General features: G+C 39.7%; 1 protein-coding gene across 42 annotated transcripts in view; it reads left to right on the top strand.

Moving 5' to 3' along the window:
* Positions 1-25,803, top strand: part of ALDH18A1 (aldehyde dehydrogenase 18 family member A1) — a 34,429-nt gene extending 8,626 nt beyond the window's left edge. For 5 of the 42 annotated variants that reach the window (XM_085583077.1, XM_021542444.3, XM_085583079.1 and 2 more), the window contains exons 2-18: positions 448-571; positions 2,808-3,031; positions 4,492-4,641; positions 4,732-4,836; positions 6,148-6,306; positions 6,851-6,941; positions 8,879-9,003; positions 11,432-11,576; positions 13,218-13,291; positions 13,920-14,019; positions 15,098-15,318; positions 18,002-18,139; positions 18,249-18,444; positions 18,592-18,713; positions 21,015-21,201; positions 22,071-22,166; positions 23,086-25,803. In XM_085583077.1, the coding sequence (XP_085439203.1) occupies positions 478-571; positions 2,808-3,031; positions 4,492-4,641; positions 4,732-4,836; positions 6,148-6,306; positions 6,851-6,941; positions 8,879-9,003; positions 11,432-11,576; positions 13,218-13,291; positions 13,920-14,019; positions 15,098-15,318; positions 18,002-18,139; positions 18,249-18,444; positions 18,592-18,713; positions 21,015-21,201; positions 22,071-22,166; positions 23,086-23,267 (2,409 nt within the window). In that variant the 5' untranslated portion in view covers positions 448-477 and the 3' untranslated portion in view covers positions 23,268-25,803. Of the gene's footprint in view, positions 1-197; positions 243-447; positions 572-1,915; positions 2,026-2,807; positions 3,032-4,491; positions 4,642-4,731; positions 4,837-6,147; positions 6,307-6,850; positions 6,942-8,878; positions 9,004-11,431; positions 11,577-13,217; positions 13,292-13,919; positions 14,020-15,097; positions 15,319-18,001; positions 18,140-18,224; positions 18,445-18,591; positions 18,714-21,014; positions 21,202-22,070; positions 22,167-23,085 lie in introns of those variants that run through there. The other 37 variants (XM_085583084.1, XM_021542445.3, XM_085583086.1 and 34 more) reach the window with 20 other exon arrangements.
* Positions 25,804-26,297: the final 494 nt, after the last annotated feature.

Consider the following 26,297-nt stretch of genomic DNA (forward strand, 5'->3'; position numbering starts at 1 on the left):
TGAATGAGTATATTTCCCATATTGAATAGGGCTGAGATTCATGAGAAGTATAGTAGATGCTCTGTTGTGAAGTGTACAGAGAAGTCTGTATGATACAACCTCTCTACTTTTATCTTTTTCTTCCAGGCTTCTCCATGAAAAAAATATTACTTTTATCTATTGTAGGTGCATTCACTAATAGTGTTTTCCCTTCTCAGGGAGCCATGTTTTACTCTTTACCTTTAATAAAGATCTGGCAGCAGGTAAGGAAGAGGGGCCTTTAGTTCATCTATATCATAATCCATGTGCAAATTCTGCAAAATGGAGAGTGGGCGTGAGGAAATTGTAATAAGATGGTACAGGAAAAGAGGAGTTGGACTGAGAGAGTGGGCAAGAAGAGAAATATGGCTGGAAAGTCATTGCTATTTAACCAGTTTTCCCCCTTCCTCCCTTCGTTTTAACTTGCAGATATCCTTGATTTGCAGAAGGCATCTCAAAATGTTGTGTCGAGCTGCTCTGAGCCCTCTTGTTCGTTCCCCTGGATGGTGCTTTGTGTCACCGCCACATGCCATCGCGGCCATTTCCCGTTTATGTATGTATGAGAGAATGCACACATTTCTAAAATGTTGGTCAGTATGTGTCTGGGCATGCCTCTGCTCTTTTCTATGTTGAAAGGAAAATTATCTCATTAACATAATTCAAAGCTTACAACCTCTGAAGTGAACTGTAGTTGAAGCTCTACTTTCTCAATGTTACTTTCTCCCTTAACTCAATAATATTCAGCTGGATGTCTATGTATTTTTCATTCTGATATACATTTCAAGGAGAAAAAAAAAAGTTGTAAAAGTACTGCTGCTGTAAAAGTTCCTTATTTCAACCTCATACATTCCTGGAAAACAAGATCTGATTGTGTCTCCTCCCCCATCTGCATTTTCAGATCTTTTGAGTAAAGCAAAGATCAAAACTCAAATTTACTTGGATTAAATTAAAGTGGAAAGATGTGAGCAGGAAACCTAAATGTCAACACATAGGTGCCCTGTAAATAGTTCTTCCCTGAAAACCTAATTTAAGAGATCCATTCAGTGTCTGCTTAATTAGTGGTCTGAAATACAAAAGGCAAGGATAGATAAACTCTATTAGATAAAAATAAATAGCTGTTTACCATTGCATGAAAGATTAATTTCCCACTGGTCTGTGTATTAACAGTTCTCTTTTATTAATAACTAAATAAATTAGATGTTAAAATCTTGAAAATTCTAAACTTTTTATTTATGAGCTACAGCTCTGTTGGCTTCTGTATCTGTAACGTTTCTAAGTATTCCTCATTTTCTGAAGTCAGTAATTTTCACAGTGCTTCCTATGAGAAGTTTGTTTCCAAGTATTGACAGTATTCAGAAGTGGAGCAACTCTTGTCACTTCATCAGTTGTGGTCTAAAGCTGGAGTCATCATTCATCATAGGGACTTTTTTTTGTTCTTTGCTGTTTTCTGTTTGTTCTCCATGTTTCCTGTTCTGTTCAACTTGTGTATTTTGAAATTCTGCTTCTTTACTCCTGAGAAGCAAGTCTTGTGCAAGCTACACAGTGAAGGATCTGCAATGCCAAATACTTAAGTATGTGTCCCTTTCTTTATTAAGGAATTGAAACTGTTGACAGGTATGAGATATAAAAACTGGAATCCCTTTAAGCCTGTTTGTCCAAAACCTGGACTGGATGGCTGTGAGTTCCTCCCTAATTCCATGTGGAGCAAGTTAATGGGCTTGCATCTCCACAAATGTTTTGCATGTGTAATGTGGGAGCCGATTTCACATCGCGGTCCAGTGTAAAATAACTATGTGGCCATAGAGCAAGATTAATGATTCAGACTTTAGTGGGGATGAATTGAATTCTCTGCTTGTTCTAGAACTGTGGTATTTTCCTTAACTTTTCTTTTAAAAAGTAAATGGTTTCTTTTCAGATACTGCCTAGCTCTCAACAGCTACCTTCTTGGAACCTTCTAAACCCTGAAGCCAAGAGAACTGGAAATAAACTCCTTTCTGATTATACTGTGTAGGTTAGGCAAATATTAAATAGTAGTACTACATAGTAAGGTGTAATGTTCACTGATTTGTAAAGATGCCTTTGCATTTTCAGATGATGCATTGATTAGGACTGACTAGAATAGAATAGTTAGTTCTAAGACACTTGGAGTGGTCAGCTAGTCCCACAGCCTGATGCTTCAGGACTGCCCAAAGCTAAAGCACACGATGGGCATTGTCCAAATGCCTCCTGAGCATTGACAGGTTTGGAGCACAAACACATCTTCAAGAGGCCTGTTCAAGGGCTTGAACCACCACCATGTCACCATATGACTTTGAGTTCGTATATCTGTCATGACCCTTCATTTTCCCTAGTTGAGCAATGTTTTTTTCCCTAGTTGACCAAAAATACCTGGCTTAGAAATGTTGTAAAAGCTGTGTTTCTTTTCTAAAAATTAGGCTTTCTGTGCTACTTTAGACACAAAACCTCCTAATTTTATCTAATGAGGCAAGGCAAAAGAGATTATTTTTAAACTAGTCTGTGAGATGTGTCCTAAATAGGCTCTTTTACAGTGTCTTTCAGTTTGGTCTTCTAGATTCCCAGAGTTAGCTCTGATGCATGGGATATTGCTTTCTGTTCCTTAGGGATGGTAAATGCTGCTCAGATACTCCTGTTTCTTACTTTGTTTTGGTGAATTGAAAGCTAACTTCTCATTCCCAGTTACTGGGAAGTGTGTATTGTGAAGGGTCAAAAGTCTGAATGAAACACTTAAAACTGGGGTTTTTTTTTTTTTCCTTTCTTTCTTTTCACAGATTTCCCTTGCCATAACCAAAGATTAAGGAATGAGTCCATCCGTTGTTGGAGCAACATTCCATTTATCACTGTGCCACTCAGCCGTGCACATGGAAAATCCTTTGCACACCGCAGTGAGCTGAAGCATGCAAAACGGATTGTAGTAAAGCTGGGTAGTGCTGTTGTTACTCGAGGGGATGAGTGTGGCTTGGCCCTTGGGAGGCTGGCTTCTATTGTAGAGCAGGTAATTCTGTGACTGAACATTTGTGTTAACTTCAGGTACTCAGTGATTGTTGGATGCTACAGAAGATTTTAGTAAACCATCATAAAATACTGATACTCTTTAAAACAACATGTTAGCCTTTCCCTTTTCACCCCCCTTTGCTGCAGTACTATAAGCCAGGTAACTCAGTAAATTGTTTTTTGAAGGTGTGGTGGGTTGATCCTGACTATCAGCTAAGCATCCACACAGATTCTTGTTTGCTCCCCTCACCTGGGCCCCACCACCAGTGCAACTGGGAAGAAAATGGGAAGAGCAAAAGTAAGAAAATTCATGGGTTGAAATAAAGATAGTTTATTAAGTCAAGGAGAGGGGAAAAGAAATCTGTGGTGGCAATTGCTACCTCACACAAGCAGACCAATGCCCTGCTCATTCTTGAGTGATGGCCACCTTGGAAGACAACCTCCAGCATCTTGCTGTTCTGCAGCTCTATTACTGTGTGTGACATTATATGGTGTAAAAAGTCCTTTTGGCCAGTTTAAGGTCAGCTGTCTCAAATGTGTCCTCTCTGAACTTTGTACCCAGCTGCTAGCCTAGCTGCTAGGATCCCACACGTAGTGGAACAAGGAAAGCCTTGATGACTGTGCTAGTGCTGCTCCTCATGGGGGAAAGATAAGGCTTTGATGTTACCAAAACTGTTTTAGAACTGAAATCTGAAACACAGTATCATACAGACCCCTGTAAAGAACATTAACTCCATCTTCGCCGAACCCAGTATAGAGGTAGAGATTTGCACAGTGATATTTTTGTGCAATCAGTAAGACATGGCTGGGGCATTAATTGTCTCTAATGGGAAAGTGGCACTGAAGTACGTGAACTCTGCAAAATGAGTCAACCCTCCTTGATCACCTGAGCATTAGCAGAGTTCCTCCAGAGAAAAGCCTGAAACCTCATTACTTGTAGGAAAAACTGATCAGATTAACTCATGTATTTCTTGGGTTATCTTAGTGAGCATTGGACATTTCCTTTCTGGGAAGTAAAGTTAACCTAATATATTAAATTAATGTAAGATATTTAGCTTTGGGGCTTTGAAAGGAATCTGGACAGATACATGTAAGGAAGAAGTAATCAAAAGCTTTACTATTGGGAGTTGGTGTCTTCACTTCTAGAATTCAAAGTTACTGTATAATGGTAGCTTTGAGAATGGATAGATTCAAGCATTTTTCTGTCACAAAAGCTGGTATTGTGAAAAGAAGGTTTGTAGGAAGTTATAGATTGCATGCAGTCCTTGGCAAAGCTTCCAAGTGGCTAGGAAGCTATGCAGAAGTATCATGAAGGGTGATTGCCTTGCTTTGCGCATACCATAGAGAAATCAAAATGCTTGTGTCAGCAGGAATTGGTGAGCATAAGGTTATAGTAGCCAGGACTGTTTTGTTCTCACTGATCATATGCTAGGCTCTATTTCTTATTTCCTGTACTTACAGGTCTCAATGCTGCAAAATCAGGGCCGAGAGATGATGATTGTCACCAGCGGGGCTGTAGCTTTTGGAAAGCAGCGGTTGCGTCATGAGATCTTGCTTTCTCAGAGTGTGAGGCAAGCACTTCATTCAGGCCAGAGTCAGCTAAAAGATGTGGTGAGAGGCTCGTGGCATTCCTGCTTTTCCTTGAGTGTTGGGTGCTACCTGTTCAAGTCATTGCCTGACAGCTGCTCTTTGTCTTTGTAGGCTATTCCGGTCTTGGAGGCCCGAGCCTGTGCAGCAGCTGGACAAAGTGGACTAATGGCTCTGTATGAGGCCATGTTTACACAGTACAGCATCTGTGCAGCTCAAGTAAGTCACTTCTTCTTTCCTGAATTGACTTGCTACTTTTGGAGTTTATTATTGTCGCATAAATGGTAGCTTATACAAGAGTGCCGTGCTAAATATTTCTAAAACTGAGTTATCTGTTTTCAAGATACAGTGAATATGCATTTTCTTTTTGGAGTTCAGGTCTGTCCTGCTCTTTTATGGGCAGGGAGGGTCTGTTAAGATCTCTTGACAAAAGCTGAAGTTGATGGTCTAAAGGGAGGGTTTAAAAACCGCAAGTGGCTAAACTGTGACACATTCTGTAAAGCTGACAGAAGTGCATATCTACACTTCAGAACTTGCTGTCTATCTCTTCTTTGAACCTTTCCAGCTTGTGGATGATGGTATCCCTGGCCTGGGTCTTATACTAAAGGCTGCAATTGTATCAGTTGAACTACTCTTTAACAGGCTTTGCTTATCTTAGGTACTCTGCAAATACAGAGTTGATTTAAGTGTAAGGCCTTACTTGTTTAGACACTTAACAAATTTAGTAGCCTAGTATGAAGCCTTCTTGGAGGAACTTCTTACTGTAATATGGTAGAGCCGATATGGCCAAATAGTTTATAATATAGCTAAAAATCACTATAGGGTTGTGCTGGATTGTGATCTTGTTCAAATCTCTAGATAACCATCATTCCTTTGATATAAAATAATTGCCCATGCCAGAAAACTTAGTATACACATTGATTCCAAGTGCTATTGTACATTTGAGTGGTGGAGTTGTTTGCTTAGTTCTTAAATGTCCAATGACAGAGTAAGAACAAAAAAAATCTCTCCAGAGCAGACATTGAGGGTGTTTTCTGTCTTAAAACATCAAAAGAAATGGGATGCTATCTGCATGCAGGAGGCAAGATTATTTCAGAAGAGCAAGTGAGTTCTAGTGTGTGGAAGAAAAGTCTTGATATAAAGCATCCCTTCTGCTCGCTACAAGTAGGAGCATTAAAGTGGGAGGAGAAACTGGAAAGGCAGAATTTTGAGCAATCTATTGAATTGTCTAGGGTCTTACTAGTTATCATGAGCATCTATGTTCTGCTTACAATCTTGCTTTCCAAGTTCATTCTTGGAGTGCATGACCTACCTGTTTGAGATAGGCTATTACAGGCTTCAGTGGAATAAACTTGATAATATTGTGGAAAGAATATTTCTCACTTGTATTCTATATCTTTTAAATGTGGCTTTTGTTTCTTTAGTGACCCAAAAGGCATGACTGCTCTGTTATGACATGTAAATATATAAGTTTGTATGATGTTCTTATAGGAAGGGTAGTAGGCTAAGCAGTTGCTTTCTTTTTCTTAGATTTTAGTCACCAATCTGGATTTCCACGATGAGCAGAAGCGTCGCAACTTAAATGGAACATTACATGAGCTTTTAAGGATGAATATTGTCCCTATAATTAACACTAATGACGCAGTTGTTCCACCTCCAGAGCCAAACAGTGATCTGCAGGGGGTAAATGTGGGTAAAGTATAGCAGTGGAGGGGGGTCCTGCTTGCAGATGGTGCAGCGCTAATGTGTACTTGACTACTGCCGTAACAGGGGACCTCTGAAGTCTACGGCAGAGAAAGAAAGATACAGAATTAGTATGTGGACAGAGAGTACTGAAATACTGTGTTGATTTGTCTGTATTTGGCATGATACAGTGTTGTGGGGTGAAACCAGGGCAAATATTGGCTGTTTTACCAACAGCAAGCATGCCTCTGCAGGTCATCTATTCCAGCACCCCTTCTTAAAGCAGTGTCAGTTAGTGCCTCTTGCCCTGTCACTGGGCACTAAAGTGGAGAATTCAAGTACTGATGACACTGCTTGTCATTTGGATACCACTTTACTGAAGTATATGTACTTTCACACAAAGATCACCTTTGATGTTTCCAGTGGGTGTGAAAAAAAGTAGCTCAGGAAGACTTGTTAGTGCTGAGGTAAATTGTTTTTTTATGTTGGCACCAAATATTTCTTAGTTCTTCACACTATTTACTGCTTCTGATATGCATGTGTATTGCAGGTAATTAGTGTGAAGGATAATGACAGTCTGGCAGCACGACTGGCTGTAGAAATGAAAACTGATCTCCTGATTGTTCTTTCAGATGTAGAAGGTTTGTAAATAATTTCTTTAATTTCTGGTTTTAGTGAAGCACATCAGATTGTCAAACCAACCTCTTTTCCTGTTTTAGTGATTTCTTCAGTTCATCTGTTTTACAAGGACAATTGCAATGTACCAAAATAACTCCTTAAGGTCTATACCCAATGTTGATGCTGTGGCATAAACCAAACACTCTCTGCCACTTTGTTGAATCGGGATGGGTGAGAATGCATGTGAGCCTGAGACCTATTCCACATCCCAGAATACTACATATACTCTGGTACTTCTCCTAGGTTCTCGGAGTTGTATGATAGTCAGGAATAGTATGCAAGATAAAAGCTATGTGTCTTGAATCAGGAGTATAAACCAAATGCTATTCTACAATAGTTTGTTTCTTCTGGCAGAATGTTCTGTCAGTGAATTATTGGTATATTGCAAGTCCTGCTCATTGCTTTCCAGGTACCTGGGTCTTGCTAGCTTTTTCTGTCTCCCTTACTTTTGGCTTACACTGCTCTAGTCATCTGAGCTTTCAGGCATAATCCTGTCACCTATGGATGTTGAACTTCCTTTTCTAGAAAGAGGAGGGTAGTGGGTACAGTTTCAGATCAATGCAGTCCACATCACCTTAAATCACATATTCTTTTCATCTTCTCCAGATGGGTTTCTTTCAATAGATCCTGGCTTTCAGCACATGCTTGAGGTGCTGAGGAGGAAAGAGGTGTCTTTCCATAAGCACTGTTTATTTTAGCAGATGCAGCTGGGTTTCATTCTAGTCTAGCTTGTTAATTCTATTCTAGCTGGTTAATTCTAGTCAAAATTACTATCTTAGAACAACTCATAAAAACAATAGTCAAATAAGTTTGTAAAAAGACCCAAAACCAGCACACATCTCCTCCAAGCTTATTCATTCAATGTGACAGCTTGTTTATGGAGAGATGACCTCTACTTCCCAAGCTATCACAAATGGTCACAGATATACTGCACTTGTGCTCTCTAGTTTGTTGTGGCAGTATTTGTGCACATAGAATTTCTAGGAAGTGTAGTGGTAGAGCTATAGTTTAATATGTTGGGTAAACTGAAGTGTCATTCAACTCCAAGCATAGTGACATTAAATTACTTGATTTTTAAAAATGCTAATACAAGTATGTCTCTGTAGTGTTGTGTTCCTTCTTAGTAGAATTCAATAGTTACTTGTCACTATAGGGCACGTGAAAGCACGATGCGAGCCACTGCTATTGCAAAGGTAACAAAGAGGAGGTTTTATTTCTGACTCTAACATTTATACTTTTTTAAAGGTGACAGTGGATTGGAGGGTGAAAGTGCCACCTCTTCAACGACACTGGACAACTACTAGTACATCAAATTTCTCTGCCTTTATGAAGGAATGCAAAACAATAGGTTATTTACTGAAAGTTGTGTGAGAAAGTTTTCTACAAGAATGTAAACTCATAAGGCTTTAGAAAATCTTAAAAATCAGGGTGACAGTTACCCTTTTTACATGTTTCTGAATTGCCTGTTTTCTCACTATGCAATCCACCTTTCAAGAATATCATCTGAGTCTTTTGTGAGGAAGACTATTCTTTGCCAGTTCAGTTGAGGGTTTGTGTATTTAAGACCTGATTTTGAATATCTAAAAGCTGCAAACTGTCTCAAACCTCAACCAAATGTTATTACCTCCCAGCTTGCTTACTGCTATCCAGCATGCGGGCTTTTGGCTTCCTATTTTTAGACTTTCAATAGACCTATACCTTTTGGGTCTGCCAGTTAAGAATTTTGTGGTTTTCTTTTCCCATGAAAATAAGGGTTCAGTGGAAGTTTTCAATCCTATAAAGTGGAACACAGCTTTTTAGCCTCGTGTTGGTTGCTCTCATTGGTTTCTCTTTTTTTCCTTTTTTCATGGGTGAGCTTTCAACATGAGGGTATATAACTGATTTTTATTATTTATTTCAGGACTCTTTGACAACCCTCCAGGGTCTGATGACGCAAAGCTTATTGACATATTCTACCCAGGAGACCAGCAGTCTGTTACATTTGGAACCAAATCCCGAGTGGGAATGGGTGGCATGGAAGCCAAGGTAGAAATATGGAACATTTCCTTCATAATTGGGAAGGAGAGGGAGCTACATGAGAAGATTGTGCTTTGTGCTGCTGTTCAAATGGATCTTGGCAGGCTGCAGGAATGGGCAGGCAGGAGGAACCTCAGGAGTTCAATAAAAGGAAATGCTGAGTCTTATGCCTAGGGACACTGTTATGGCCTGAAGAACTGACTGTCTTGAATGCAGGTTGGGTGAAAAGGGCATAGAGGTCCTGGTAGACACCAAATGTAATGTACACCAGCAATATGGCCTTCAGGCAAAGCAGGCCAACAGTGTCCAGGGTTGTATGAAAAAGAACATAACAAGTCGAGGAAGATGTTCACTTTTATCTACTCAGCACTAGTGAAATCAGATCTGTTGAGTTGTGTCTGGTTCTAGATACTGCAGTACAGGAAGGACACGGCATGCTACAGTGAAACCAACAGAGAGCCATGAATATGATTAAAGAATTGGAGCACTGTCACACTAAGAGACGCTGAGAGCTAGGATTGTTTACACTGGAAAAGAGAAGGTTTGGGTATAAGTAGCTGAAGGAAGGGTTTAGAGAAGGCAGAACGAGACTCTTTTCAGTGGTATCCAGGGAACAGACAAGAGGCCATGGGCACAGAATGAAATACAAGTCAATAAACTGAAATGTAAGAATTTCACAATGAGGTTGCTGAAGCACTGGAGCAGGTTGCCAAGAGAACCTGTAGATTCTCTGTTTGGAGATGTTCAAAACCTGACTGGATGATGTTTTAAGTAACTTGCTCTAGTTGACCCTGCTTTGAGCAGGCAGTTGGACTGTATAATTTCCAGGGATCCTTTCCAGCCTCAGCTATTCTTTGACTACCCTGAAATGATATGTGAGTTCCCTTTGCTTTTCTTTTAGGTCGATGTGAATTGAAAAGAGCAAGTAAAGAATTACATTTGAGTAGATTTTAAAAAGTGACATTTGGAACTGTATTTTTGTGTTTTAAGTTAAAATAAGAGTCAGTCTCAATTCTTTCTGATGTGATAATTCAAAGACTTTGGGAATCCCTGTCCCTTAAATCTGATAGGGTACCTCTCTCTCCTTTCTGAGTTTGTGCAATGTACTGTTTGCTTCTGAAAAACATATTGGTAGAGACCAAGGTACTTCAGTTTTTGAGCACAAGATCAGTAGTTTTGAGTAGTTAGTAGTTTTTATGGGTTTTAGTCCTGTGTACAGTTGGGTGGTCTCAGTATTCATTCCTTGAGTACATAAATACGGGTGCGTTGTTCAACTTCAGCATATGTCTCTCGTGAGGCTCTCATGAGCCTCTCCTGAGGCTGAGATACGCACTGCTGTAGTATTAATTGCTGCAGGTTTCCCTGGGACGTATCTGGAAAGTTGTCTGTAAAAACCATAGCAGATCTTGACTAAGCAGGAAAAGGCCAAAGTAAAATTCTTCACCAGTTACGTTATTGATTGTTCCGTTTTCTGAAGACTGAGGTAAGGCACACTCTTAAGTATCAGAGCATGGACTGGAAGGTGGCAAAAGGAGGAGGCATTTGTAACTATGGAATCTACAAAGCTTATGCAGAAATGACTTTCCCTTATCTGGCTTCTAGGATAATTGAAACAATTCCAGGTATTGAAGGTAAAGCTGCCAAAGTCAGAGAGTACTCTATTGTAAAAGTAATAATCTGTACGAGTTACTTGGTGTCTTTTGAGTCACATAGAGGCAAAACTTGATGCAGGTGTTGTAACAAAAATCTGCTACAGTTGAGAATGCAAGAGACAGTTTTAGAAAACTGTAGCGCCAGTAATAGAAAACAGCAGCTCAAAGAACAAGTCTTGTTTTTCAGCGTGAAATTTGAGCAGTAATGAAGCAGCTGATGATCTTTTGGTAGCTGAATTTGATGTGATAGGCCTATCTGACATTTGTGTCTCATTGTGACTATGGAATCTAATACCAAATTGTAGAACCATATTAGGAAAGCATAGAAGTGAGTAAGCAGAGAAGCTTTTTCAATTAAATAAATGACACATAATTAAATATAAGTAGTGAATAATATTGCCCATATTAGCTAATACGTGACTGGGAAAATAAATGAAAGAAACCACTGGCAGTACCTCTTCAGCAGGTAGCATCTGGGATTTGAGAGAAATCATATTCTGCTCAAAAATGTGCAAAGAGGCTAATCTTCAGACCAGTCAGTACACAGGGATTTCATAGGACCCTTATTAATGAGTTAATTGTGATTTAAATTTAACAGACTGTAGAAGATTTAGCAAATACCAGTATTCCGACACTGAATTTCAGAGATTCCCAAAGTGTGTTGAATGCTTTTTGAAAGCATAAGTGATCAATCTGGCCATCAGAGTGGACGAAGAAGTCTTGTTGAGAGTGATGATTCAAATAACCAGTGAATCTCTTGCAACTGGCTCTGTCCTTTCCTCTAGGTGAAAGCAGCTCTGTGGGCCCTGCAAGGAGGCACTTCAGTAGTGATTGCAAATGGAACCCACCCAAAGATCTCGGGTCATGTCATTACAGATATTGTAGAAGGGAAAAAAGTTGGAACTTTTTTTTCAGAGGTAAAACCTGCAGGTGAGTACAGAGTTAATGTGTACCTTGACAGTTGTAGAAATTTCCTGAAAAATTAGAGTTAAAATTTGTCCAGAGCTGTGCAATAACTGGAAAACTCTGCTTGTGAAATGGATTTTGAAAGGTATTTTCTGAAGTAGGGATAGAAATTGCTGAATTCCCTGCGCTTTTTCCCTCCAGCTGATTAACTGGTACATCAGACTTGCATTTGAAGAATGCAGTGAGTAGAGTAGAAGTTTTGCCTTTTTTAGTCTTAAGAGTTATTATCAAGTATCCATGATTTCACTGTGAAAATATGGATATAGAATGTGCTGCTGAACTAAGGTGGTGTTTAGGTTTATTTTTTTATCATTAATTTATTTTATGACTCAGTCTTCTTGTATGGTAGGTAGGAATGTTTTCCTGCCACTGCACTGCTGGAACAGTGTAATAATTGTTGGATGAAATCAGACCAAAGATCCATCACCTTAGCAGACTAGATACTGGAGTGATACTTTTGACTTCAACTTTAGGCCAAGTGAATTTCTTTGTGTATAGTAATCCTTAATGGATTTCTTGTATAAATATGTCAAATCATCCTTTGAACGCACTTGGTGTTGTTATGCTCAAGTGCCTTTTTGGTTAGCCCCACTATAAGTTGGTATCAGCAATAAAGCTTCTAGTCTTGTGATCCCGTTCTGAGTCACAAATATGGTAAGTAGCAAAAGTCTGTCCCTATGGACTGTTGTGGTGTTTATTCCAGTCATCTCTTTGTCTTGTATCTTCCAAAACCCACACTTTGGAAAGTCATATAACTTAAAAAATCAAGTATATCTGCTTGCATACATATTTCTTCTCCAAGAACACTAAAAAATGCCATATTTTGTAAAGTATGATATCACTTCAAGAAGCTGGTTTAAGATTGTCTTAAATGAGTCTAATTAATCTCATGTCCACACGTTCTTTTCTTACACTTCCCACTACACTTCTCTATAATTTCTACTCTGGCAGTTTCCATAGTACTCTTCTTAAATGGAAGTTGGGTTCAAGATACCTGGTTTACAGGCTATTTCAGGAGAGTTAAAAATGGCAATTTTTCCACGAGCTACTTGTGAATTCTTTGCAGAAATGCTACCTGTACATGGTGATTTGAAATGGAAACACAACCTGTTTTATATAATTTCAGCACCTTGTTTCTAAAAGGCATTAAAGGAAAGACAGGGAAAGCAATTTTTCTGCAAGCTGTTACTAGGGTTTTGGCTTCCATTATTGTTTATGTGTTAGCATGCATACATTCCTCAGCTGGATACTTAAACTTTTCAAAGTTTGCCTCTTTTCTTTCAGTATCCTGCTATGCCCTAGTGACTTAGATATCCTGTTGTTCTTTTGGCCTTTGTCAAGTCTTTTTGATACATGCTGCACACTTGCTGTTACACAGAGGCAGAGATTTTGTGATTATTCTTTATGTAGAGACCATAACAGTACTTTTGTGTCAGGTATGGACTTTTCTGTCTTAGGATACAACATTTTTCTTTAATTTGTCTTTAATTTGTTAAAAACTGTTTCATGTTCTAAACAGAGAATTGGAAGACAAATGGGTTAGTGCTCACTTCTGCCTGTGCTGTTACTTTGTCTGCATAGCATATATTTGGGGTTTTTTTGCAGGCCCTACTGTAGAACAGCAGGCTGAAATGGCTCGAGCTGGTGGCAGGACCTTGGCGGCTCTACAGCCTGAGCAGGTGACAGAACTATATGGTCAAGTTGTTAATAGTGTGCATGTGTGGCAAGTTTTACAGCACAGGCTAATAATGGACCTTGTGGGACAAGAATTTGTTCTGTGCCAGATCCACTGTTTGTATTGTAGCCTGCTTAAAAATGATAAAAGCAAAAATTGTGAAGTAATACGGACTTTCATATGGGGTTTATAAAAATTTTGATAGCATCAAGTAACACACAGAAGTGAATTGTGATCCAAGCTGCTGAAGAATTGGCTGGAATAACTTGCTCCATTCACACGTGTGTGGAGTTTAGCATGCAACATGTATACAAAAGTGGAGCTGTAGACAATTACTGTTCTGCAGCTGGGTGGGTATGATGCAGTACAAGTTCGTCTTAAAGGAAGGATATGTCAGTTTGGTGAAGAAGACTGGGAAAGGAAAGCAAGATAATAAAAAGCATGGTAGAGGCTGAAGCAGTGTTCGGTCTTCTTTTTCAGTGTGGTGCAGGCTGGAAAAATCAGCTGCCCAAGTATCAGGAGAATTGAGATAATGAGAGGATGTGGTCAGCCTAAATGGCCTATAGGAACTAGGTGTCAAACAGCATGGACTTTGAGTAAGCAGTCAGTTCAGAAACTGTTTTCTCTTTCAGAGAGCAGAGATTATTTATCGTCTTGCTGACTTACTAACGGACCAGAGGGAAGAAATTCTCTTGGCAAACAAGAAGGACTTAGAGGAGGCTGAAAATAAAGGTACTGTTTCAAACCTTCCATAGTAATACTGTCATCTTGGACCTCTCTGGACCTCAAGACAAATGAGCAGAACTAGAATCTGCTGTAACCTGGGATTGGGCGGTATGGCTGACACAGATTATTGAACCCAGGACTTTGAGAGCTTGTCAGTGTAAACAGCTGCAGCCTCCTTCATTGCATAAAACAGCTACCTTCATCAGAGAAGATACTGAGGCAGTGCAAAACACCAAGTGGTGTATTGTAAATTTTTTTTTAAAAATGAAACAAATATCTCTGTTACTGTCATGAACAAAGTGAGTATCTTCTGGGCTGGTTAATGTAATGTTTGGTTCCTGAAGGGAAGGCTATCATCTCTACACTTAAACTGATGCTTCCCAAAGCATCAGTTGTCCCCTTCTGATTGAGGAAGGTTCTGTTTAGACAGCTCAGATGAAACCTGCTCTTCTGTGTTAGACTAAGGCATTAATTGAGAAGCTGGGATTGACATATGTACATGTTGGCATAACAAGTACATTAAGAGGACACATCATGAATTGTAATAACATGTGGAAGGGCATCACTGACCAGAGTATATGAGGGGACATTGCTGGGTTAACTTACTGTTTGAACGTGTTCAGACTAGAAAATTCAAGTTGTTCTTGCCTAGTCTGCACAGAAATGCTATGCATGTGTCTGCACTTTGGTGTTTCTGTTTGTAAAGCAATAGGATACAATTACTGCCTGGACGTTTAAGAAATACTGCAAGGGTAGAAATTTGTAGGAAATTCAGTCATACATTCAGTACATGAAATAGGACAAACCTTATCTTTCTGGATGTTGGTATTTTGTGTGGTTGCTTCGTGTACAAAGTACTTAAACCTCATTAATTGAAAATGTGGTGGGTGAAATAGTCATCATATTTGACGGGTTTTATTGTGACTACCAGACTTGATGCTATGCATCTTTAATCTCAGGTAGATAACTTGCTTGGTTGTGGGAAATATCTTAATTTTCCTTAGGTTGAGCACTCATTTAAGTCACTTCTCCTTGAGCCTAGGAAGACCAATCTATCTTTGGCACGACTTTTTCTTTCTTTTAGGGAGATTAGCACTCCCTTTGTTGAAACGCCTAAGTCTGTCTACTTCAAAGCTAAACAGCTTGGCTATTGGTCTGCGTCAGATTGCAGCATCCTCGCAGGACAGCGTCGGCCGTGTAATTAGACGAACTCGAATAGCAAAAGACCTGGATTTGGAGCAGGTGACAGTGCCAATTGGTGTCCTTCTTGTGATCTTTGAATCTCGTCCTGACTGTCTTCCACAGGTTTGTAAGCAAGGTAGATTACACTGTTGGGTATTTCTGTTGGCAAGCAAACAAGAGACTGCAAAAAGTATTGTTTCAAAAGATTCTTGCTTGGATTGTTCTACTATTGATTTTTTTTGGCATCCTTGTTTTTGTGCAGAGACGTTTTCAGACCTTGCTTCTGTGTTCAGTTTTCAGTTCCATCATGTGTCTTATGCCAGGAATAAGGCAGATATGTTACAGGCAAATACCTTCCTCTGCAGCACTGTGTAGAAGTGTTGCTATTATTAAATCCTGTTAAAAAATGGATGAAAATATGGGTGCTGAACTAATGTCACAGAGGCAACCTTGGTCTTACTTTCTAACTCCCAACTACTTTACTGAGCAATGGAAGTAGATTTTAAAATTAAAACAAAGAAACAAAAAAAACCCTGATTAGCAACATTTCTTCCCACAATTAACATTATGTATCTAGGAAGCTTGAGGAGTTTTCTAGTGAGCAGGTGTTTGAGTAGAAAATGATGGATACAGTCACTTTGAGGATGTGAGGCTCAACGAGTGGACAGCTTTGTACTTCATGCCATATTTTTGTGAATAATCCCCGTTTCACAGTGGAAAGGAGAACACTGTAAGAAAAGTTCTTGTGAAACAAAAAGGCAGTAGTCTTCCTTGACTACCAGCTCTGTTTATTACAGATAGCTGGTATTTTACATAGTTGAATTTGTATCTGGACTTCAACCCAGCTCTCTTGCCTCGCATAGCCGGTGTCTTCCTCTTTCTCTTTGCTGTATCTTAAAACTTACACCAGACTGACTCCTGCTGGCTTCCCTGCCCTGCCCTCTCTTCCGCTGCTTTGTTTTACAGACTTGGGATAGCTTGTCTTGGTAGTTGCTTTGCGTCTTGCCAGCCTCCTGTCCTCATGCTCACATCAGGCTTCCTGATGCAACTTCAGAGGATCATCTTTGATAACTCTGTATTTGAATTGCATGATTTCTGTCCCATCCTGTACCTGATAGTAGGAGGGTCTCTGATTGAGAGGAGCAGTTCCCTCTCCTTAGTCTACTACTGCATGTCATGCTTTTTTGGGTTAAGATTTAATAAGCTTCTAGGGAGCATATACAAACAGCATATTTACCTCTAATACTTAAAGGGTGAAATTGCAAGCATCCTTCAGAGACTGTTTTGTATAGATTCCACCAAATCCAGTTGTTGTTCTGAAGTGTAGTCATGTTCTACTAGTCTTTGAGACTGAAACATTTTGAAACCCCTTACCTTGTGTTCTACTTCTAATCTCAAATTTTTAATTTTTGTGTCTTAATTTTTGGTATTTTTTTCTTTCCATTTTTTTCAAACCAGGTCAAAACCTTTCTTTTTATCTTATGCCTCTTTATTGAAATAAACTTATTTATTTAGTTTCCTTTCGTGATACTGATCTGGAGGAGCAGATAGAAGATACTTTTCAAATACAATCAGATGGCTTTTTAATGTCTAATTATATAAGTCAAAAAGACACATGATAGTTATGTAAGGCAGACTTCCCAGATGGTTACACTTCAGTGTGTTTTTCTAATGCGTTTCTCGTTTTCAATATTCTTTTCAAATGATGTAGAATATCAAGCATTTGGATTATTATTACCTATTTGATACTAGAAGTGGAAAGATATATCTGGCAGGTTATTTTATTAATCAGGATCTAAAGCATGCCACCAAGCTAACTTCTTATCGGATGCGAGCCTGGCTAATTTTGGCATCAGCATCTCAACAATACACGATAGATACTTTAATGAATGTACATTTGGTAATTAGATAATGATACATATAATCTTTCCCAGAAGACAGTAATACAGCAAAATAACTTAAAATACTGAGTTTATTTATTCTAAAGAGAATAAATTCACCTCTGGAGAGGAGGTGATTTTGTTTTCCAAAGGAGTGCATGCTTTTAAACTTTTTCTTAAGTCGGTGGACAAATTGTGAGGCCATAGTGAATGAAGCTGGGATGAGGAATACAAAAAAGAATGCAAAATTAAAATTAGTTTTGAAAAAGAGCTTTATTGCACCTGACATACTCTGAGGTAGAAAGGAACAAAGACCTCTTTCATTGCTGGACTTAAATGGGTGCAATCCAACACCTTAAACAGAAGGGCAGCAGTATCTATCAGTTTCTTTTGGTGATAAACATGGAAGCAAAGATGATGGTGGATGATATTGTCTCAATTCTTTTTTTCTCCATGCTTAGAGCAAGTGTTGTCTGTTTATGACTGCTGTTTTAGACAGCATGATAAAAATGTTTTTCCTGTTCATAAGAAGAGCTTATTTGCCACTCTTTGCTGGAATGGTTAGGGACAAGAGTTCTTGCTGCTAAAATTATTCTCCTTGGGGTAATTGCCCACACAGGTCTGCAATTCATATGAAGCCCTATGTACATAGTTTCTTCTGACTTGTTCACCGTTGTCTCTCCGTTGCAATAGTACCCTGAAAACTCAAGTTTGTTATTGAAATTAGCACATTTAATTTCTGAAGTTAAATGTGCTGCTACTTGTAATGGTTTTTCAGTGCCATGAAAAGAAACCTGTAGATTAATATTGAGTAAATCAACTGAACAAAAAAATCCTGGTTTTATTCTATGGGTGTTATTCTGACAAAAGAACCAGAATACATTTAAGGGGTTTTTTTTTCTCCCCATAATAAACTCATTTGACAGGTGTCTGCTTTGGCCATAGCCAGTGGAAATGGCTTACTACTTAAAGGAGGGAAAGAGGCAGCACATAGCAATCAAATCCTTCATCATCTGACACAAGAAGCCCTCTCTATTCATGGAGTCAGAGATGCAGTGCAACTGGTAAGTGCCTTGAGTTAAATCAACTATTTCTTTGCTATAGTATGTATAAAAAGTGTGGGCAAAACCTGAGACTTAAAACTGTAAGGTCTTTGTATTGCAACTACCACAGGTGAACACAAGAGAGGAAGTAGAAGATCTCTGCCGTTTGGATAAACTGATAGATCTCATCATTCCACGTGGTTCATCACAGCTAGTCAGGAATATCCAGAAAGCTTCTAAGGGAATCCCAGTGATGGGTCACAGTGAAGGGATCTGTCATGTGTATGTTGACACGGATGCCAGTGTTGAGAAGGTCACACGAATAAGTAAGCTGTGGGAGGGTGACTTGAATCTCAGTCTCGTAATTGATTTTTGGAGTATGCAATGTAGTTATGGTAATTTATAATTTATATATTATCCAAAAATCTTTGTTGTAAATATTATGTAACCAATTATGTACTCTTAAACCTCAGTCAGAGACTCAAAGTGTGAATATCCTGCTGCCTGTAATGCTCTCGAAACTCTCTTAATTCATCGAGACTTGCTGAGAACCCCGTTGTTTGATCAGATCATAGACATGTTGAGAGTCGAACAGGTTAGTCGCTCATATTTGTGTTTTGTTTTGTGGTTTTTGTCTGGTTTTTTTGTAAAACTTTGGAAGCATTTGGTCTGGCTGGTGTAGCCCTGTTTACATGGCATAACATTTTAGTTTCCAATAGGTGTCTTTGTAAATGTCAATGAACATTGCTTCTTCACACAGCATCAAGTGTTTCTATAGAAATGATCTGAAAGCAGCTTATTCAGGACAGCTGCAGGCTGTTACTGGGATACCTTTGCTATATACTTCCTTATATATAGCAAAAATAATCTTCCATAAAAGTATATACACAACCTTTCTCTACCTTTTCAGATTCAGTCAGATGCAAAGCCTTGTCTTCCTGAATCTATTAATTTAGCTTCCTACCCAAGTGAATTTCCTTCTGTTTTTGTCCTTTCTGAATTTGCTTCATACATGTGTTTTTTAAAATTTTCCTCTTGGATTCCCTTTGTTCCCACCCATTTTCCCTCCTGGTATGTCAGTGGATATCAAAAGGCCAGCATACTAATTGGTTGTCTAGACACAAGCAATGTTTTTTCAGTAAAGGTAGCAGAGATGCATCAAGAAGGAGTATCCATGAAGTAGTATGAATTGCACATAAATCAAGGGTTTTCACACAGCACTGTGTATTTGACAAATAAAGTGCACAGGCAGTGATTAATGCAAGATAGAGAGGTCATATGTTTTGATGCTGTTGAAAGGGTTATAATAAAAGAAACTGGTAAGTAGTCAAGGAGCAAGTTCTCAATGTTTGGGGCTTTTTCATGTCTTGTTTAATTGTTTCTTGGGAAGGGTAGAGAGCAGGGTAGATGTTTGTTTTTTGAATGGGAGGAATATGTGTACCAGTGCATTTCCACCATCAACCCTAACCCATCTCCTTATACAGTGGGGAGGATATTACCTCTGTCTAATCTAACCTGACAACAAGAAATATTGGGCAGGATTATGCAATTCAAGTAGTTCATCGTTGCACAAGAAAATGCTGGTTTACAGATACTGTCTTAAAAGCCTTCACATTCAACAGACTTATGCCTTATTTCCCATTTATGCTTGTCTTGTCAAAATTTCCTGTTTGAATGGAAATTCATCTGCATGGAATTTCTGTGCTGTAGCTGTTCTAAATGATCTCTCCTTGTTTAGGTGTTTTGGCAGAGGTTGATAGTGTGTTAAAATTTTCTTTATAACAAATGAAAAACATCTGTGTGAGTTTTTTCAGTTTTGGACCCAGTGACTCCTTTGTGTCTGAGATGTGCTTCAGAGATGGCTGGTATCAATTTATAGAGTAAAAGGATAAAAGTAATTCAAGATCTTAAGACTTCTGTAGCTGCAAACTTGGAAGCATTCCTCTCACTATTGTCTGCAGTTGCTGTCTTAAAACAACGGCTGGTGTCAGAATTTTAGCTGTTTTCCTAGCAGTACTGTACTGGCCTTTTCTGCCTGGTGACTAAGTGATGCAATTGCTTTAAGTAATTTCAAATGAGTCCTGAATTAGAGTTTGTCATGTTAGGTAGCCAACCTAGCATGTCAGTCAGTTATTATACCTTGTAGCTAATTCACCTATATACCTATTCACTTATATACCAAGTTTCCCAAAGTATAGGTGTATTTTTCTTAAACTTGCATGCATGTTGTGGATTAACTCCACTCAGCGGCTAAGCATTATCCAGCTGCCTGCTTGCTTTCCTCTGCTCCAAGTGGGACAGGAGGAGAAAATTAGAATAAAACCAAAAAATCTTGTAGGTTAAAAGACAGCTTGATAAGTGAAGGAGACAGGAAGAAGAAAGGGGACAAAGTGGAGGAAATAACGAATAAAAAAGTAAACCCCAAAACAAAACTAAAAACCCACCAGCAGCATCCACAAGGCAAAGCTAATTACTTGCTGTCTGCCACAAAAAAATAATGCCCGGCCAGTCTCTTGGGCAATGCCTACCTTCTTCAAAAACCCCCTCCCTTCAGTTTATATTGCTGCACATGACGTTATACAGCATGGAACACCTCTTTGGTCAGTTCTGGTCAGCTGTTGGCTGTGTTCCCTCCCAAATTCCTGCACACTCCCAGTCTTTGTGCTAGGGGCACAGAGTTGGAACAGAGGGGAAGAGAGAATCTTGATATTATGCAAGCTCTGTTCAGCAACAGCCAAAACATTGGTTTGTTTTTAACACTGTTTTAGTCAGAAGTCCAAAACATAGTATCACAGGGACTGCTGTCTATCCCATATTGAGTACAAGAAGCTATACTTCTACCTGAAAGGCTCTGGTATGGTCAGTAGCCACAAACAAAATGTTTCTGGTATTGCAGGTGAAGATTCACGCTGGCCCAAAGTTTGCATCTTACTTGACATTCAGTCCTTCAGAAGTGAAATCGCTACGCACAGAATATGGAGACCTGGAGTGCTGCATTGAGGTGGTGGACAGTGTTCAAGAGGCTGTTGAACATATCCACAAATACGGAAGTTCCCATACAGATGTTATTATCACAGAGAATGGTTAGTGACCTGGCTCCTTCTTTAAGCTGCTGTTTTGGTTTGACTGGTGTTAGTGCAACTAACTTCATTGTAGTAGTTCATCTCTTGGTCTGTGCCAGTTCAAAACCTTACTAGAGCTGTGCCAAGGCAAAAGTTGACTCTCCAACCAAACCAAGCCCAGAACTTCTGAGAGTCAGCTGCAGTTAAGGTCATGTTGATCTGCAGCTGGCCAGTGTGAGTCAAGTAGGCTTCTGTTTCTGTACTTCTTGCTGAGCTTAAATGCTTGTTACTAAAGGGCATGCATTTGATACCATGACTACTGCACAACACCTGGTGAGCTAATGATTTATACTGGAAGTAGAGTTGCTCTTGAATATCTGTCTTGTTGCTAAGGGCTACTGACTTCCAAGTTCACACACTTGCACATGGCATTTCTGCATGGTAGTTCTCAAATAGTACTTGCAATATCAATTGAGTTTAGGATTTCTCAGTATTTGGAACAATTCCATGTTTGAGACTAATGGAGAGCTGACTGTAGCTTAACTGTCTCAGTTTGAATGACAAACGCTGTTTGGGGCAGCAGTTCTTTCTCCTTGGTCATGCAAATAATCTCTTTGACTAAACTGAATGGAGTTAGAATTAGACATCTTTTTGCTTGCTTCTAATCTTTGCCAGCTTACTCTGAGATTTGCAGTTGTGTCTACTTGATAAGCATACTGGGAGGAAGGTAAAAATGAGCATGGCTTAGCCCAGGCTGTTTAAGTACTGTCTGATAAGGTTGCATGTGAAAGTTGTATTGTTACGTATGTTCACTGTTTTATGCAGTGTATATTGGAATACATGCTCATTCAGTATGTAATGGATTTTATTTTTCTCTACCTCTTTCCCAGAGAAAACAGCAGAGTTCTTCCTCCAGCATGTGGACAGTGCTTGTGTTTTTTGGAATGCCAGTACCCGATTCTCTGATGGCTATAGGTTTGGACTTGGTAAGAAGGAAGATATTGTAGGGCTGTGACTGTAGAATTTTGTGGTGTGTGAAAAGTGTGGCAGTATGAGTCTTCAAATACAGGATTAGTCTCTTATCTTACTGTCTAATAAAAGGTTTTCAGGAAAGGTACTGTACTAATAGTTGAAGCCTAGAAATTTCATCCACACAAAGATATTTTGGATCCTTTGAAGCTCTATTCAATTGCAATAAAGTATGCTGCATCCATATAGTGATAGAACAAAGCAATACAGCATGTGAAACTGCTGAACATTTTTCCTTTTGTTTCTCTTTCTAATGATGCTGTAAAGAATGCAATGCTTCAGTCCTGCTGGGCAGATTGAGATGCTGTCCAGTGTGCGCTTCCTGTAATGTTCAGGAATGAAGGGTAGGAACTAAACTGAGTATCAACTTAGTAAATAAACAGCTGTACCTACTGTGAATTGCTGAAGATAAGGGAAACATTCCTTGATGAAGTAGAAAATCAGAAGTCTCCACTACACGCTATTACTGTGTTAGCTGGAACAGTGTTCCATGTGACTGAAAAATTTCATTTAAGGTCTTCCAATATCTCCTCAATGTGATAAAAAAAGGATGTAAGATAAAAATCTTTACTAGTTTAACTTTTTTTCTTTTTTTCAAGGATTATGCCCTTAGATCAGTCTAAGAGCAATGTAAGAGATAACTCTCTCTCTCTCTAATCTTTCTTTCTGAAAGTAACTGTAGTAGCCAGAAGTAGAAACATTGCAATTTATAATGTAATAGTTAATCTCCTTGATCTTCTCTCTCACTGGTATTTGGAGAGGAGCAGAGAATGGCAGGTCCCTGAAAGGCTTTTCTACGTTGAGGTACAAAAACATTTAGTATGAAGAGAACATCATCAGAGGATTAACTACCTTTATTTTGGGTGTTTTCTGCAGGTGCTGAAGTGGGAATTAGTACTTCGCGTATCCATGCACGTGGACCAGTGGGAATTGAAGGACTCTTAACTACGAAGTGGTTGCTGAGGGGGGACAATCACGTTGTTTCTGACTTTTCAGAGCATGGGAGCATGAAGTACCTTCATGAAAGCCTCCCTCTCCCTCAGAGAAATGCCAACTGAAAACGCTGGGGAGAAAACCCAGGGTATAATTATTTCCCGAAGTTGTTCAGGCTTCAGGTTAATCTCTGGTGAAGGAGTTTGTTTTTCATAGTCAGAAACATTGTCCTTGGTCATTTTGCAGTACAATGAATACAAAATGATCCCATCAATGAGAATTCTCCTCCTCCCCCCCTTTCAGTTTCCTTAGACAGTATCTGCAAACTGACCTCACTTCTCCCAAAGAAATATTTTTTTCAAATCATACAGGTAACATAAGGAAGGATTTCAGTATCAGCTACATTCTTTTTTTATCCCAGTGCTCCCTGTAGCAAATATGTTTGGTGGTGGAGCTTAATTTTTTTTTTTCCTAAGTTTTGTTTTATTCAAGTATCTGTTCTGGAGAATAGACTCAGTAGTTTTGTTTTGAGAATTTTTTTCTTCAGTCCTAGGATCATGGCATCTCTTGAGGGCCAGAAAACTGTATGCTTAATTTCTTTGTATTTGATCAGTCTTGAGACGGGGACAGATGTTCCAAATGTATAGTAAACTTTTGACCAAGAAACCTTTTATATCTAATTCTTTGTATTGTTGACTATTGTAGATAAAAACATAATTGTCTGCTACATTAATTTTGTTACTTATTTGTATCAAAGGTTTATTTTTCTTCAGTTTTATATAAAACGTACTCCAACAGCACTACGATGATGACTTGTCCAGAATGAAGCTCTCCACCTGCATGAACACTTCCCGTGGTGCACTGGAGCCCTGCCACATGGCTGGCAATCAGAGCTTCCCGCTGGCTGCAGGATGTCCCCCTCTCGGTTAGGGGGTCCCGGTGTGCTACCACCCCATCAGAGCACTGTTTCCTTTCCAGCCAGCTGCTCTCTACTGCTGTCCTGGCTCCCGTGCTTGGGATCTGGTGCTGCTGCACCCGTTTCTCTGGTCACAGGGGCATCACCATAGGGCTCAGGGTATATCTCCCCTCTGAGAAATGCTGAAGGCCACTGGACATGGGTGAGGTGAGTGAGACGCCTCAGCAGGTGTGGATGGCTCCTGTTTGCTGAAGGCGGCACAGCAGGAGAGCTCAGATTGGCACCAGAGGGTCGCAATGCAGAGGCTACGAGGGAGTCTTTGCCTGGTTGTGAGGGCCATGGTGTTGTCGCAACCATGGTCAGTGCGTGCCCTCAGCCTCGGGTGCAAGGACACCCAGCAGCAGGTGGGCCCCAGAGCAGGGTGGTGTTACTGAGGCTCCCCTGCCTAGGCTTGCTGGTGAGTAGCAAAAAAAATGGCTTAAGAACCCCATTCCTCCAAAGTGAAGGTGAGGGAAGGATGCTGAGGGGGATGTGTCTCTGGGGGGAGGGGGCAAAGTTGGGAATTGCAAGGAGGGATTTAAAGTCAATGTAGGGGAGAGAGCTGTTCAGGAGCAGTTCCCCTGGGGCAGGTCAAGGGAGCAGGTTAGTTCTCAGCACAGTGTGAGAACTGTGCCAAGGAAAGCAGTTCCAGGATGGGTCTGTGTTGTATAAACTCTGTTAGTCTGTCCTTCTGCATTTTTCACTGTACCTTCCTCAGGTCTTGATGTCTCTATAGCTCTTAGTGATCACTAGACACCTTGGTAGCCCTCCTGCGAGTCACAACTGCATTGCCACATCAGCTTAGTGCCTGTCTAGCCTTTCTTGTCTTGCAATTCCAGCTTAAGGTCTGGATAGGTCTGGTGTCTATCGTATTGTAGATGTTTCTAAGCAGTCATCTCTCACAGTGGTGAGCCAGGTCGCTGGCACCTTCAGTTCCATTTCTTTGAGGTTTTTTTTTTTGACACAGTTGTTTCCAGGGATTGCATCCCCATGTCCATAATAGTCTTTTGTCTTAAAGCTTGGCTTCTTGCTCATCCATCATTCTGCTTTTGATGGCTCTCATCCACATCTCTGCTGATGGCCACAGCAGTCACCACTTTCTGGGGCTGCTGTAGAGCACCCACACTGTTGGACCTCTCTGCTGCTGGGTACCATATTCCCTGTGGAAGTCACTGTTGCTTGTGTGCTTATCGCATCTCAAAGTCATGGTGCTTGCGGTGTTTGGTGTCTGTGTCATGGCTGGAGATGCCCTGCCCAGGGGTGTAGCAATACTAAAGACAGGGTAGCACAGCCTCAGGGTGATGTAGGAGTACGTTGATCTGTCTAGATACTTTTGGCAAAGACCATACTATTCATGTCTGGGTTGTAGACAGCGGGCACAGTTATCTTTGTCTTTTGATGGTGCCAGGCTCTGGCCTTCAGGGAGCAGTAGTTGGTATAGTAGTGGAGTGGCTGGATCTTGAATGTGCTTTGCCTTTTACAGGTGGGACTCAATATCTGGGTTATTTTAGTTGTGTTAGTGTAGAGTGAGCTGGAACTGGACAAAGTCAATATTTGATAGACCTTTACTTGTCATGGATTTCAAAAACAAAATGTGAATTTGAGTGCTCAAGCACTTCTAATGTATTTTTAAAGCCTACAGGCTTTCAGTTAAGGTAAAAACTCCTTTTAACTGCCTGCTTGCCTAATAAATTGTTTGCTCAAGTCCTGGAATTTTATCTTTCAAGGTTTGGGGAAAAAAGTTACAATAAAAAGCCTTACAAAAAAGGCTTTGTGTTGAGTGTGAGGGAACAAGAGCACTGATCGGGTTTGATTTGACTAAAGGTTAACCAACAGTTTTAAAGTAATTTTTAAAAAATTTTGGTTTTTCAATTTTCATTGCAAGTGCAATTGTTTTCATCCGGGAAAACACTGTTTAGTAGCTAGAAAGTTGTTATTTTTCTATGTTCTGTAGACCAAATGGAATTGTCTCCAGAGTATCTAGGCTCTTACAGACTGAGATAGCCTGGGAATTAATATGTGGGTGATATTGCATAGCAGTGTAGAACATTTCACTTTAAACTGAAATCCTATTAATATTATTGGAGTTCTCTGATGGAAGTTTGATCAATGTAATTTCCTAAGTCAGCTGTGATTTCTAAAGATCTTATACAATTATAGGTTAAAAAAGGTGTGAGTATATGGAGTGTTTCATAATGCA

Source organism: Lonchura striata, chromosome 6 (assembly GCF_050655825.1).
Source record: "Lonchura striata isolate lonStrDom1 chromosome 6, ASM5065582v1, whole genome shotgun sequence".
Lineage (NCBI taxonomy): Eukaryota > Metazoa > Chordata > Aves > Passeriformes > Estrildidae > Lonchura > Lonchura striata.